This window comes from Amphiura filiformis, chromosome 6, assembly GCF_039555335.1.
Source record: "Amphiura filiformis chromosome 6, Afil_fr2py, whole genome shotgun sequence".
Taxonomy (NCBI): domain Eukaryota; kingdom Metazoa; phylum Echinodermata; class Ophiuroidea; order Amphilepidida; family Amphiuridae; genus Amphiura; species Amphiura filiformis.
In genome coordinates, this window is record NC_092633.1 from 65,529,296 (window position 1) to 65,544,609 (window position 15,314).

The 15,314-nt window shown below is 39.3% G+C and overlaps 1 protein-coding gene and 1 long non-coding RNA gene across 2 annotated transcripts in view; one reads left to right on the plus strand and one right to left on the minus strand.

The window, feature by feature from the left end:
- Positions 1–458: 458 nt before the first annotated feature.
- LOC140155842 (uncharacterized) lies at positions 459–9,917 on the minus strand. The gene is made up of 3 exons (XR_011859435.1): positions 9,782–9,917; positions 2,505–2,596; positions 459–2,111 (listed from the first exon to the last, which is right to left on the minus strand). It is a non-coding gene; the product is annotated as an uncharacterized lncRNA (long non-coding RNA).
- Positions 9,918–14,812: 4,895 nt separating this feature from the next.
- LOC140154313 (thyroid hormone receptor beta-A-like) overlaps positions 14,813–15,314 on the plus strand; it is a 29,446-nt gene continuing 28,944 nt past the window's right edge. Inside the window, exon 1 of the mRNA XM_072176887.1 lies at positions 14,813–15,183. Within this exon, the coding sequence (XP_072032988.1) occupies positions 15,165–15,183 (19 nt within the window). The 5' untranslated portion in view covers positions 14,813–15,164. The remainder of the gene's footprint in view (positions 15,184–15,314) is intronic.

The following is a 15,314-nucleotide window of genomic DNA, read 5'->3' on the forward strand; positions in this document are numbered from 1 at the left end:
TGTCAGAAAAATGCAAGTATTTTCATACCCTATGAAATACTTCCACTAACTCATTGTGTGGCAATAGATGGCCTTGAGGTCTACATGAAATGTGTAATTTCCACCTCTTGATAGGAAATTTAGTTTCATCTCTTTTAAAAAGGGTCAAGGTTCACTTGTTTCATTTAGACTTTAAATGTGTTTATGTGTTTCTGGTAACATAGGTCCTGGAATTAACTCTCAGTTGGTCAGCCAAATATTTTATAGTGAATTGTGATCACATGTACATGCTGTTGAGGTCTGTCAGGAACTAGTAAGGACATTGATGAGAGATGAATGACTATAATCTGACTTATAAATGACCATGGTATATAAAAAAGTACATTTTATTCAAACTCTTTTCATGGTATCTGAAGATTTACTTTTCATACACTGTTGAAAGAAACTATAATTATATTTGATAACACAAGCACTGGTAATACTGTTGGTAATTACAGATGGCATTTAATAACAATCATGACTTTGTATTTCATGACTTTGTATGTGTAACAATGGAAAGAAAGAATGATAATTACAAGCATAATTATTTTAGTTTGTTTGAATTTGCTTTAGTGTGAAATACCCGGGGAGCCACTCAGAATAAATGTGTTGTCATCATCGAGCAACAATCTGCAGGAAAGGGTACTCTTTTCATGCATCATCGCGGTCTGCAATTTAATATACAATCCTACAAACCTATGGGACAAAAATATTTTTGCAGGCAAAAATAAAAATCATGAAAGATCATGGGTTTTATTTTTGCCTGCAAAAATGTTTTTGTCCCATAGGCTGTAAATGTTTGAAACTGTGAATACAAGAAACTGCAAGTTGAAGGGGTTGGAATAAGCGATAGCCCAATAGCCATGCCTACCAAATTTTCCATTGGGCTATTGGGTTTTATCTCCATGTGGCCCGTCGGGCTATTTAAAAAACATTTAATTAATTTATTTAGTTATTTATTTTTTCGGTTTTGGAGTGTCCCTGGACCCTAGAGCTAAGGCCTTAAAAATTGTTTGATTGGCGTAACCGAGCGACCCTAAACTTAAACACCCTAAAAAAATAATAATAAAAAAACCTTTTTTTTAAAGTTCCAAGGCCTTTATCATAAGCAATTTACAGCTTAAAAAGCGGGTGCAAAAACGAAGAAAAAAAAAGGGAAAAAATGCTGACCGACCTACCCTAATTTTTCAAATGTCAATCAAACAATTTTTTAGGCCTAAATGCTAGGATCATTCATGGTTGATATTTAAAAAAGAAGAAGAAATAGGCCCTAGTGTTTTTAATATGCAAATAGTTATATATAATGTGTTCATGTCATACTCTAGTAATGATTTCAAAATGGATACAAATGCATTTTGAAATCATTAATAAGAGTATCTCATGAACACACCGAATTATAGCTTTGCAAAAACACTGGGGCCTTATTTTTCTTATATTTTGTTTTAAATGTCAATGAAGACTGATCCTAGCATTTAGCTCTAGTACAGGACACTCCAAAACCAAAACAATAAAAACAAAAAAACCTTAAATACAGAACTGTACTCTCTGAACTTTAATTATTGTTCCAAGTTTGGTTCCTGAACCAAACCGTTGATTTTCAAAATTAAAAAGTAAGTGACAGATGCTTTACCACGTAAAAACATACACCTTTTTAATTTCTTTGTAGCAAAATTAATTACGGTACTCAAAAATTAAATTTTCTGACTGCAGTTCTTTCAGAGGCCCTGTATTAAATCAAATTCCTGTGTCATAATCTTTGAGTGTTATACATGTGTACATTGTTTATGTAATTTTTAGAGTAATACTGGAGCCCTTTTAGTTTTGTTCTCCATGAACACAATCATTTTGTGTTCTGTGTTTCTGCACAATTCATTTTCATACAGGCCAAACAAGTGTTTTTGTCTGATTTTTCTCAATTGCTGAATGCTGTAACTTTACATCTAATTGCTATTTGAGAAGTATGTGACAAATCAGTAGGCTACATAATCCACTGAATAATCAGCAATAATAGTTCTGTTCTGTCTGTTGATTCAAAAATCAGTTGTTCAAGGTGGCCATCACAAGGTCCAATTTCCAAATCATCATGCATGCTCCTGTAAGACAATAATAACAATTAAACATAATATATTAAATGGGTCTGATAAATGTCTGCATGGAGATTTATTCACCAATAAAGTGAGTGCTGAGACATCTCATTACGTATCATTGAATCAGTGACATTATGCATTAGTATTTTTTCTTTCAAATCAAAAACAAGTAAAAAGAGCCATTTTAATGTGCTGCCATAGATGATGTTTTTCACATTTTCAAGCCTTTCTGTGATTGTTTAGCGTAATGTAGCCTCTTCCAGTTTTTTAGTTGCTTGTCTTATCTAGGCTTATTTATATTCCACCATTCTTAATTTCACCATTATACTCTATGGTGTTTTGCTGTTGGCATGATTCTAAAGGGAAAAATGAGTTGAGATTAAGAATGTTTTTACTTACAAAGTAACAGGTCACTGTCTGTCAGAAACCCAAGATCGTGTTGCATCAAGCCATCTCCATTACTGTTGTTCATCAGATGTCATCTTGGTCAACTGCAAACCAAATACACAAATTAATGATTTAATAAATAGCAGTTTTTTTCTCACAAATGATGTTTTCATCATAAAATGAGTAAAAAACTTTTTAGGGGGTATATCCCCATTTACCAATTCCTCATGTTTGCTAAAAAATTGTGCCCTGAGCTGGCGCTCTAATTGGATATGGTATATTAACCGCACTCAACTTGAGCTAGCTAAACCTGATTTATCTCTAGGCCTCAACCGATATGGCAGAACTGTCTACCGATTGGATATCGATGTAAATAATACCGGCCAATATCTGATCCGATCAGATATCAGTTTAAAAAAAAAAAATTTAATTCAATTTAAAAAAAAATGTTCCCAAAGTTTCCAGCGACTTTGAAGAACCACTGGACCTATTCTGAGGTGCTAAGATCAGAAACAATTACAATTTTCCATGCATTTATAATAATTATGTGGGCCTAATAGATGAAGAGCTAAGAGGTAAACATTTGTTGATAGTTTGCATATTGGATAACAAACTGTAATGTTTTCGTAATTTTTTCCAAATTTTTTCTTCAAATTAACTATGCTAGCACCTCAGAATAGGTCCAGTGGTTCTTCAAAGTTGCAGAAAACTTTGCAAAAAAAAATAATTAAAATTTTTTTTGGACTGATATCCGATCCAATACCAATATCGAAAATATCTGGCCGACGTCACGGTACAATATCCGATTTAATGATACTGAGATAAAATTGTTACTAATTTTGAGTTAGATTCAGAATGCCAAAATCGGGACTTCACAAGTGAAAAAAATTCCACCATACTCCCATGGGACCAGGATTTGTACCATTCGAGAATCGAGACAGTAACGTTTGCTTACTACTTACTTGAGAACTCTAGCTTCAAATTTGCACACAATAGTTTTACATACAGTACAGCTTTGTATGCGCATTCGATGCTATCATGCTCGAGTCCATTTGCTATCATTATTTCAGTGGATCTGCCAATCAGAACTGACATGTAATATTTCTGCTGATTTTGATGCAAGTTAAAATTTGATTGAGTCAACTGTGTATTTTAAGGAAATGTTGCCTATTTTTAACAGTCTAATATTTAGTTGAAGTGCAAACTGCAATTTTAGCAACATTTTTTGATACGATCTCCAGCAGTGATCGGCTGTGTAATGTGTTCACTACAGACTCATTACTGGAGTAATGACCAAGGTTGATAAACAACCTCATTGTCGATAACTGATTGATCAATACATGATACTGTTAAAAGTCAATCTGATTCATGTGGTTTTGTACATGGTGAACAGCGGTGGGATTTGACATTTTTCGCCGCTTTTAGGAAACCAAACGCCCAAAAAACTGTTTCAAATTGTAGCGGACAGTAGCAGGAAGGTTTCAGAAAGTGTAAGAGTGAAAATAGTCACGATGATGCCCGCCCAGAAGATGGAAATGCCGGTGACGGCCCAGCGGGTCAACAGCAACAGCATGCAGCGCCCATGCGACCAGTTGGTGGAATTAAGGCCCCAGAACATTTGCAAGTTAAAAAAGGAGCGCTAGAGAACTGGAAAACCTGGCGGCTGAGATGGAAAAATTACGCCGTCATAACACAGTTAGCAACGCAAACACCCGAGTATCAAGTGGCATTGTTTTTACACACAATTGGCCCCGATGCATTTGAAATCTACAATGCTTTTGAGTTTGCTGAAGGTGAGAATCAAACTGTAGACTTAATAATTGCCAAGTTCAACACGACGCCATAGGTGAAATCAACGAGACATATGAAAGATATGTATTTAATAAGCGAAACCAGGAACAAGGTGAAACATTTGAGGCTTACTTGACAACATTAAGAACACTAGCAAAAACATGCAATTTCTGTACCTGCTTGAGCGACACACTGTTGAGAGACAGAATAGTGGTAGGCATCAACAACAACAACACAAGAAAGCTACTGTTACAAAAACGAGAACTAACTTTAAATGCATGTATAGATCTCTGTAAAAGTGCAGAGGCAGCAGAAACCGAGATGAAAGCATACACTACGACACCGGGGGAGCACGGAGCGAGTGTTCACGGAGTAAAGCAAAGGTTGGCAAAGCCTAGTAGTGGTAATAGGGACAAACACAAGCAGGCCAAGAAACAAAGCATGCAGAACCAGAAGTTAGACTGCAAGTTCTGCGGCCGACAGCACACAAGAAATAAACTAGAATGCCCCGCATATAAGAAAACATGCAGAGCCTGCGGTGGTAAGGACCACTTCGCGATAGTGTGTAAGAAAAAGCGTTCAGTGCACAACGTCATGGAAGACGCCCCCACAGGTGACTATGACAGCGATACCGACACCAGTACAGAGTACATTGGCGCTTTAGATGTGCAACCAGAGGACACAGTAACGGTAAACACGGTCAAGAGTGACGATATCTTCGCTGAAATGTTAGTCGAGGATGAAAACGATAACTTTTCAAGTTGATCTGCGGAGCGAAAAGTGAACTTGATCTCCGAGAATACGTTGACCCCAAGAAATTAGTTAAGAAAGCCACTAAGCTGCAGATGTGGAATAAAGCAACTTTGATGTCGCACGCAGCACGTCGACTCAAGATACGCAACCCAAAGAACAACAAAAAGTACTCAGTAGAGTTTAAAGTCGTCAAAGAAGATTTGACCCCACTACTTGGTAGCAAAGCATGTCAAGCGATGAACTTGATCACAGTAAATGATGAAAACTTTAATCGCGTAGCAGCAGTACATGTGAAACAAGATCCTAAGCTCAAGCAGCCTGAGGATAAATATGCGGATGTCTTCAATAAAGAGCTTGGACAAATACCAGGTGAAGTCCATTTTGAATGCAACCCTGATGTAGAACCGACAATTCTACCCCCACGACGCCTACCCCATGCAATAAAGCCAAAAGTTAAAGCCGAGCTGGATCGCCTGGTTGACATGGAAGTGATTGAACCAGTAGAAGGTCCAACCCAGTGGGTGAGTCAGCTGGTTGTGGCTGAGAAAAAGAATGGAGACTTGAGAATTTGCATAGACCCTAGACCCTTAAACAAAGCATTGAAGAGGGCGCACTATCAACTGCCGACAATAGATGATGTCTTGCCTAGCTTAACCGATGCCAAGATCTTCTCCAGGTTAGATTTGTCGTCAGCGTTCTGGCAACTCACACTGGATGAAGAATCAAGCAAGTTGACTACTTTCAACACACCCTTCGGTCGCTACAAGTGGCTACGGCTCCCTTTCGGTACATGCGCATCTTCAGAGATATTTCAGTATCGCTTACATGTAGCCCTGGAAGGATTGCGCGGTGTATTATGCGTAGCAGACGACATAGTAGTCTATGGCAATGGAGCAACCCAAGAAGCCGCGACTTGCAGATCACGACAGTAACCTGGAGAAGTTACTAGAGAGATGTGTACAGCAGCACATCAAGTTGAACAAGGACAAATCATCTTTCAGAGCAAAGGAAATTCCTTTTTAGGATTTCAAGTCACAAGTCAAGGACTCAAACCTGACCCGCAAAGGTCACAGCGATCATCAACATGCCTACTCCAACAGACATACAGAGTGTGCAGCGACTAGTCGGCTTTGTCAACTACCTCAGCCGCTTCATGCCGAGCTTGTCAGGCGTGTTGGAACCTATGAGACAATTGAGCAGACCAGATGTAGAATGGCACTGGGATTTTCCTCAGCAGGAAGCCTTAGCAAAGATCAAGCAGATGATCACAGCAGCTCCGGTACTAGCGCATTACTATGACCCCAGTGAGCCATTGGTGATACAGTGTGACGCCAGCAACAAAGGCATAGGATCAGTGTTACTCCAACATGATCGCCTAATCGCGTCACGCAAGCAGAGCCCTGATAGACGCGGAGACGCGGTATGCAACCATTGAGAAGGAAATGTTAGCGGTGGTATTTTCCTTCGAGAAGTTCCATCAGTATACCTTTGGACGCTACACCAAAGTAATCAGCGATCACAAGCCGTTAGAGATGATTGTGAAGAAAGCGCTGGTTAAAGCCCCAAGAGATTGCAAGGTATGCTGCTCAGACTCCAGAAATACGACTATGACATTGTCCATCAAGCAGGTAAAACTATGTACCTAGCAGACACTCTCTCAAGAGCATTCATCGACAACTCGCCTCAAGACAGCCATGGCTTTGAAGAAGTCAACATCGTCAGCTTCTTGCCACTACGGCACGAACGGCTCGAGCAAATTCGCAAAGAAACACAACAAGACGAATCCCTGCAACTCCTCAGAACGACGATCCTGAATGGATTGCTAGTAACGCGAGACTTCTTACCCGAGCAAGTTACGCCATACTTTGGCTACAGAGACGAAAGAAGCGGTACAAAACGGACTGATATTTAGAGGTGGACAAGTCGTCATACCACAGAAACTCCGACAAGACATGAAAGTTAAGATTCACTCTTCACACCTTGGAACCGACGGTTGTCTTCGCAGCGCTCGCGAATCCCTGTTTTGGCCCAACATGTCCAGTGAAATTAAACACTACATTGCAACCTGTGACATTTGCAGGACATATGAGAACAGTCAGCAAAAGGAGACCCTCATGCCCCATGAACTCCCATCAAGACCTTGGGAACGCGTTGGAACAGATCTCTTCTCATGGAACAAGAAAGATTTCCTTGTGACTGTTGACTATCTCAGTAACTTCTGGGAAATTGATCTTCTTCCAGACACATCCAGTGCAACTGTCATCAAGAAACTCAAGAACCACTTTGCAAGATATGGCAGCCCGACGCAGGTCATTAGCGACAACGGTCCGCAATATCCTTGGACGCGTGTGCAGCATTCGCCAAAGCCTGGGACTTTGAGCATCTTTGTAGTAGCCCCGCAACAGTCAGGCCAATGGAAAGGCGGAGTCCGCGAGTGAAGACCATAAACGCATCTTAACCAAAACCAACAAAGCGGGTACCGACCCATACATTGCGGTACTTGACCATCGTAATACCCCCACACAAGGACTAAAATCTAGCCCCGCACAAAGACTAATGAATCGTCGCACCAGAACGCTTCTCCCCACATCAGCAGAACTCTTGAAACCAAAGATCGTTGATGAAGCGGTAAATATGCAACGCCGCACTGACAAGCAAGTAGCCCAGTTCAACAAGTCCGCTAAAGATCTCAAGCCTCTGGACGAGGGTGACGTAGTCAGAATGAAACCCCTCGTGCAAGGTCAGAAAACATGGACTAAAGCCATTGTATCCAGAAGACTGGATGAAAGATCCTACATGGTAGAAACGCCACACGCAATCTACAGGCGCAACCGAGTACATCTGAAGAAAACATCAGAACAACCACCAGCACCTAACAAAGACAGCGTGGCAACGGCAAGCAACATGCAACAGTCAACTACAGGCTACAGGCAACAAGCAACGACAGGCAACAAGCAACAGGTAGAGACAGACAACAAGCAACAAGCAACGACACAGAATCAGCATCAACAAGCACCAGAGACCAAGACACAAGACAAGATCAGCAAGCCAGTTCTGAAGAAAGCCAGCAGCACAACAGAGCCAGCAACTGAACAGACTCTAACTACCAAAACCACCAAATCGGGAGACAAATAAAATCCCCATCCTATTTGGCTGATTATGTGAAATAATTACTCCAAAAGGGCATCCAAAATTGATAAAGCCCACATTTGTATTTCAAAGATTTCTGTGAAACAATCAAGCCAAATTTTGACTTTACATTTTTGTGCCAAATTTGGACATTTAATGTATTTGGAACATTGTTAAATCAGTGAAAGTACACTGAATTGAAACTGAGCATATTTAAATCAGTGAAAAGACACTGAAATGTCATGATTTTCTTGAAAATCTCTCGATAACAAGTCATTGAGTTAGTAATTTAATTTACTCATGCAATAAAGTTAATGCAAGAGACACTTTAGTAAATTTTGAACTAACCAAAATCAGTAAATCAACAAGAACTTGAACTCTTAGAAACAAACAGACAGAGACTGCAGTTTAAGTGATCAAATAATCACAATTTATTGATTTCAAGTTGCAAAACATGCAAGTCAGTTTAAAAAGTTAAGCCATGAAGTACATGGCAAATGTTGTTAACATTTAGAGACTTTACAAAAACGACTTTTAGCAAAGTTACCTGATTTAACTTTTATGGACTAAAAAAGACATGTCCTAAACTTTTATATTCAATGCATATTGATTTTGTGGCAAAGATTACAATATGCCAATAGACTTTTGAGACCTCAGTGAATGCAACAAATGTTTGCATAATTATCCATGAACAATGAACATTCGGATAACAGTTAACAGAAAGAAGTGTTAATATTTTCTTTAAACTATGTTGAAAGAAAACATCCTTAAAATAAGGGGGATGTAATGTGTTCACTACAGACTCATTACTGGAGTAATGACCAAGGTTGATAAACAACCTCATTGTCGATAACTGATTGATCAATACATGATACTGTTAAAAGTCAATCTGATTCATGTGGTTTTGTACAGGCTGTATTTACTTACAGCTATAGCCATTGATTTCTAAGTACTAGATTTTGATAGCTCAGGACTCGTCTTTAAATAGTGTGAAGCTATCTGTGACAAATTCGAAGCTAGACTTCTCGTACAAGCGTTCATGTGTATTGTGTAATTACACACACAATCAAACGCTTATAAATTAACACTGTTTGAAGGCCGCAGTCACCTCGCACCACATCCTGAACCCTCAAGAATCCCTAAGTATAATATGTTGTAGTAAACCTTGATGAGCCCGCACGTGCCGTGATGATGTTGCAAAGTCAGAGCTAACAATGCGTTATGCACGGCACAAAGTTAATTTGTAAATTTCCACTGACTCCATCAGCAGATCACCTCTGCAGACAACAATCAGACAAGTGTGTTCCAACAAATGACTGAGTAAATTTTGTGATGTACACTCTCGTCAAAGGTTTACTCATGTACTCCAAACGCCATGCCATCAGACAGAATCAGTATGTAGAGTATCATGCATGCATGCAATGGGTAGTATTATAATATATTTTATATTCCAGTGTAATAGTATGTGTGCCATGTACAAATGTGAAATGATGTAAACATTGTAATGTACAGATGTATCATGCAGGAATTCAATTTTAGACGGGACTATGGACCTAGCCTGCGCCTGTCGAGCTGTATCAATAAAATCAACAGAAATCAGTTCGTTAAGTACTTACTTTCTCGTCTTGAGATTTTCTTTCGTGCTCAAAATTACCAAATAGATGTTGAAAATTCGTTCAATTTTCAATCAAATCTGCTCGCGTTGACAGATCGTGCTGCGACGAACGAAATCAATCAGCTGTTCAAAGGTCAAATCAAATTGATCAGGTCAACAGTCACTTCCGTTTCCCCGAAATATGGGGAACCAATCAGAAGAGTCGTTATATGTGCTCTTTTGCAGACTGTTTGTTAGGAGGATCGACGAGTGTCAGACCGACGCAAACTGGCTGTGTAGGAGACTAACTGTTGCCATTAAAACTGGTCTTTGACACATACACCAAAACTAACTACAAGTAACGGATATTATTTTACAGACTTTGAAAAGACTAAAAAGTATGCCGATTGAGGTCAAAGGTTAATTGTTCAAGTTTAAAGGTGTATGTTCAGATTTTAAAGGTACGCCTGTATTATTTCGAAAAGATACCCAATTTTTTTTTCACCTTTTCATACCTATTTTCGATTTAAAGACCTTTGTTATCACTTTTAAGTTATTATTAAATAACCTAGTACAGGGATGTTCTATACGATGATTTGGGGGGGGGGGAGATGCATGTGTGCTAAAAAGGATAAAATTCAAATTGAGAATAAAATTCTAGGTATGACTTGACGAATATCAATGATGCAAATGTTAAAAATGCTGATACAAATATGAAATTCAATGATTGAATTTAACGAAATTGGTTTTGTGTTCGGACAAATTTACACTTTCCTTTTTATGAATATGAATGACACTCGTCAACAACCGACTGTTTGATTTAGTTTTACTTTGCAAATTATTAAAATTTACTAAAAGCTTATTTCTAAGATTTTTATTCACTTCAAACAAAAGCCCGGTTTTCTATTTTACCCAAAAACCAGTGGCATAGATTTCTTTTTGACTGGGGTTGTGAAAAATCTTCAAGTATAGTGAATCCAGCACCTTTTGGCAACAGAATAAGTTAATGGTACAAATGTGTGTGAAGCGCGTGAAAAAATTGCCATTTTGAAGCTAAACTGTTGAAAAATGGTGCAAAAGTGGAATAAATCCCCCCCATCTACGCCTATGCCAACAACAGGTAGGGCCTATATGAATATATCCAAATGATCTGAAATGTCCAAATTATCATAAGTAGCCTTAATATATCCTAAATAGCTGTAATAATATCCAAATTATCTATATCCAATTACCTAAAATATCCAAATTATCCTAACCAGGCCTATGAATATCCAAATGATCTGAAATATCCAAATTAGCCTTTCCCAAAAACCTAAAATAACCAAATTATCCTAAATAGCTGTAATAGTATCCAAATTATCTGAAATTTCCACCCTGGAAAATTTCCAAATAATCCTAATTAGCCATAATAAAATCCAAATTATCTAAAATATCCAAATAATTCTATCTGAAATATAAAAGTACTAGGCGGTTACCCATATTTGGCGGTTCTCGGTTGTCGCGATTACCTGGCTGATGGTGACTGTACCCACCAAGTTTTATGCCCATAGGACAGTTTTTACAAATTTGACCTCAGATGACCCCTTATGACCTCGAAATGACCTTCCAAAATTTGGCTCTAAATGTTGACTGTACCCACCATGTTTCATGCCCATATGACAGTTTTTAGTAATTTGACCTTGGATGACCCAAAAATGACCGTCAAAAAATTTGACTCTAAAAGTTGACTGTACCCACCAAGTTTCATGCCCATACGACATTTTTACTATTTTGACCTCAGATGACCCCTGGGTGACCCCGGATGACCCCAAAATGACCGTCCAAAAATTTGACTCTAAAAGTTGACTGTACCCACCAAGTTTCATGCCCATACGACAATTTTTACTAATTTGACCTCAGATGACCCCTGAATGACCTCGGGTGATCTTGGCCCACTTACTGAAACAAACTTGTTCTGTCTGAGGTCCAGATGCACCCACCCACCAAGTTTGAGGAACGTGCGACCCCTAGTCTCCGAGATCGAGAAAATAGGCGGAAAACAGTTTTTACTAATTTGACCTCAGATGACCCCTGGTTGACCTTGACCCACTAACCAATACAAACTTGTTCCGTCTTAGGTCAAGATGCACCTACCCACCAAGTTGCATGCCCATATGACAGTTTTTACTAATTTGACCCCTAGATGACCTCTGGTGACCTTGACCCACTAACCAATACAAACTTGTTCTGTCCCGGGTCAAGACGCACCCACCTGTCAATTTTGAGGAACGTGCGACCCCCAGTCTCTGAGAAAAACAGTTTTTACTAATTTGACCCCTGGATGACCTCGTTGCATGCCCATATGACAGTTTTTACTAATTTGACCCCTAGATGACCTCTGGTGACCTTGACCCACTAACCAATACAAACTTGTTCTGTCCCGGGTCAAGACGCACCCACCTGTCAATTTTGAGGAACGTGCGACCCCCAGTCTCTGAGAAAAACAGTTTTTACTAATTTGACCCCTGGATGACCTCGGGTGACCTTGACCCACTAATCAATACAAACTTGTTCTGTGTGGGGTCAAGCTGCACCCACCCACCAAGTTTGAGGAACGTGCGACCCCCAGTCTCCGAGAAAATAGGTGGACAGACAGACTCACAGAGGGACAGAGTCACAGACTACCAGTATTATTATATAGACTAGGCGGTTACCCGTATTTGGCGGTTCTCGGCTGTCGCGATTACCTGCCTGATGGTGACTGTACTCACCAAGTTTTATGCCCATAGGACAGTTTTTACTAATTTGACCTCAGATGACCCCTTGTGACCTCAAAATGACCTTCCAAAATTTGGCTCTAAATTTTGACGTTTCATGCCCATTTTAGTAATTTGACCTTGGATGACCCCAAAATGACCTTCCAAAAATTTGACTCTAAAAGTTGACTGTACCCACCAAGTTTCATACGCATACGATATTTTTTACTAATTTGACCTCAGATGACCCCTGGGTGACCCCGGATGACCCCAAAATGACCTTCCAAAAATTTGACTACAAAAGTTGACTGTACCCACCAAGTTTCATGCCCATACGATAGTTTTACTAATTTGACCCCTGGATGACCTCGAGTGATCTTGGCCCACTAACTGAAACACGTTCCTCAAACTTGTTCTGTCTGAGGTCCAGATGCACCCATCCACCAAGTTTGAGGAACGTGCGACCCCTAGTCTCCGAGAAAATAGGCGGAAAACAGTTTTTACTAATTTGACCTCAGATGACCCCTGGGTGACCTTGACCCACTAATCAATACAAACTTGTTCTGTCCTAGGTCAAGATGCACCTACCCACCAAGTTTCATGCCCATATGACAGTTTTTACTAATTTGACCCCTAGATGACCTCTGGTGACCTTGACCCACTAACCAATCCCTTTGAACCTTGATAATCAGTCTAAATTATCCAAAATATCCAAATATCTAAAATATCAATAGGTGCAACTATTATCCAAATTATCCATAAATAATCCTTTAATAATATCCAAATATCTTATATATCTAATAGCTTAATAACTAAAGCTTTATATTGTATATTTGTCAGGATCCCGCACCTTAAAGTTAAAAGGGCATTTCGTGATCCACAGCCTCATCCCCCAATTTCTCCAAAATTGAGATTTTTGTACCACTGGAATGTTTATGTACCAACAATTTCTTGCAGATTATTCGTTTAGCATGTCATATCGTCAAATTTGAATTATTCCAGAACGAAATTACAACAGTGGCCAGTAAAATACACATCATAACTCGCCAACGCAAAATCGGAATCAACTGAAATTTTGGGACTGAATAAGCTTTTCGTGGATATCTATTGATAAATGTCATAAAAAGAGGATGCTACTATCACGAAATTAATGCACATTTTGCTCTTACCGAATGCCCCTTGTGAAAGTGCCAGCTCCTACATGCCTACATATAGGCCTATACCCATTCATTGAAGTGTCCCCCTGGAAGTGGGACTTTGGAAGTGACGGGGATGTGCGGACAGCAGTTCGAAACTACGGGTCTTTCGGTGAGCATGCAGAGCTCTGCATGAGAGCCTATATTAGACACCAAAAAAGGGTGTCTTAAGGTTCCAATCAGTTTCCGTGAGACTGGGGAAAATCTGATCAAAAAAGGGTCATTCAGTGAGATTGGGAAAAATTTTGGGTCAAGAGATATAAAAGTTGATAAAAAATTTGACAAAATTTGACAAAATTCGAATTTGAAAAAAATAATGTAAAAAATGGGGTCATCAGTGCAGTGAGAGATTATCAGAATTTTCCCCAAAAGTGACAGGAAAACAAACAAGGGGGACATAATAGGTGAGAGGGAGTTCAGTAAAACAATTGCATGAAATCGAGATGAAAAATGGGGTCAATGTGGCTGCACCATCCCCGGTCACCCCCTCCCCGCGGGATCACCTGGGGGATCACCCAGTGAACCTAGGGGTACTTTTAAAATCGCAGAATTGTGCGTTTTCTCCAGGGTTTTCCCCATGGCGGACCATTAATTTTTATTTAGCTATTTTCTTCCATTTTTGATTCGTCCATCTTTTCCTACCCTGGCTGCATCCATTTCATCTTCGGCTTTGTCATTTTGTCGACCATTGACCGGGCCGTTGTCCCTGGCCTCACATGAATTGCTGTGTGTGCAGTCGACCACTGTTAATGCAAATGACGGCGTGTGGCGCAGTATTACGTAACATTAGATTGACCTCAAACTCGGACACCACATTAACTGGGCCAATCCATTTTGCACCAAGGGGTCAAATATTTAGTTTCTTGTTTAATTGTAATAATGCTAAAAATTATCCAAATTTATAAGAATGTCTGAACAATGTTTAAATATTTTTTTAAAGGAAAAGTGTAACATTGGAATTCAGAATATAAAAAAGTTAAATATTATATGAGAAATCACGACGCAATATTTGTCAATGACCTGAAATGTCCATTCCAAGTTATAACCTTCCCTGAAGTCATTATTAATGAATGCGCCTACTGATTACTGGTTCCGTAGCACAGATAGTAGGCACATAGCAAACATCAGAAACATTACAACTCAATATATGTGCAGCACTACCTATTATTTATAGAATAGAGAGGCATTGATCGAGCAGAGAAACATAATAAAGCTCAATATAATTTTATGTTGATGATGGCCTTATCCTGAAAAAGTTCGGCCTTGGGAGTAAGTTTAAGATCAGTGTTTGAGAGAAGAGAAGAGTAGTCAGAAGACTGCTTGTACTACGAGTCGCCCGAATGAACAGGTTGGAGTCTTCGGAAAGCTGGAATTGGAAGAACTGAAAAGAATTCATTGTTCTAAACGTAAACCTGGTTTGAGACCGGGGTTCAAGACGTTTACTAGTGGCCTGTTTCTATTCTAGGAACCTAAAATGGAGAAGTTCAAATTTGGTAAGTTGTGTTTGCAAATATTCCATATGATATTGGTATCAATAAAATAAATGCTACTGGTACTAGTAAAGTGTACATGCAACTGGGTCTATGCCTAAAACCAAACACTACCGATCCTAATGTAGGCTGTA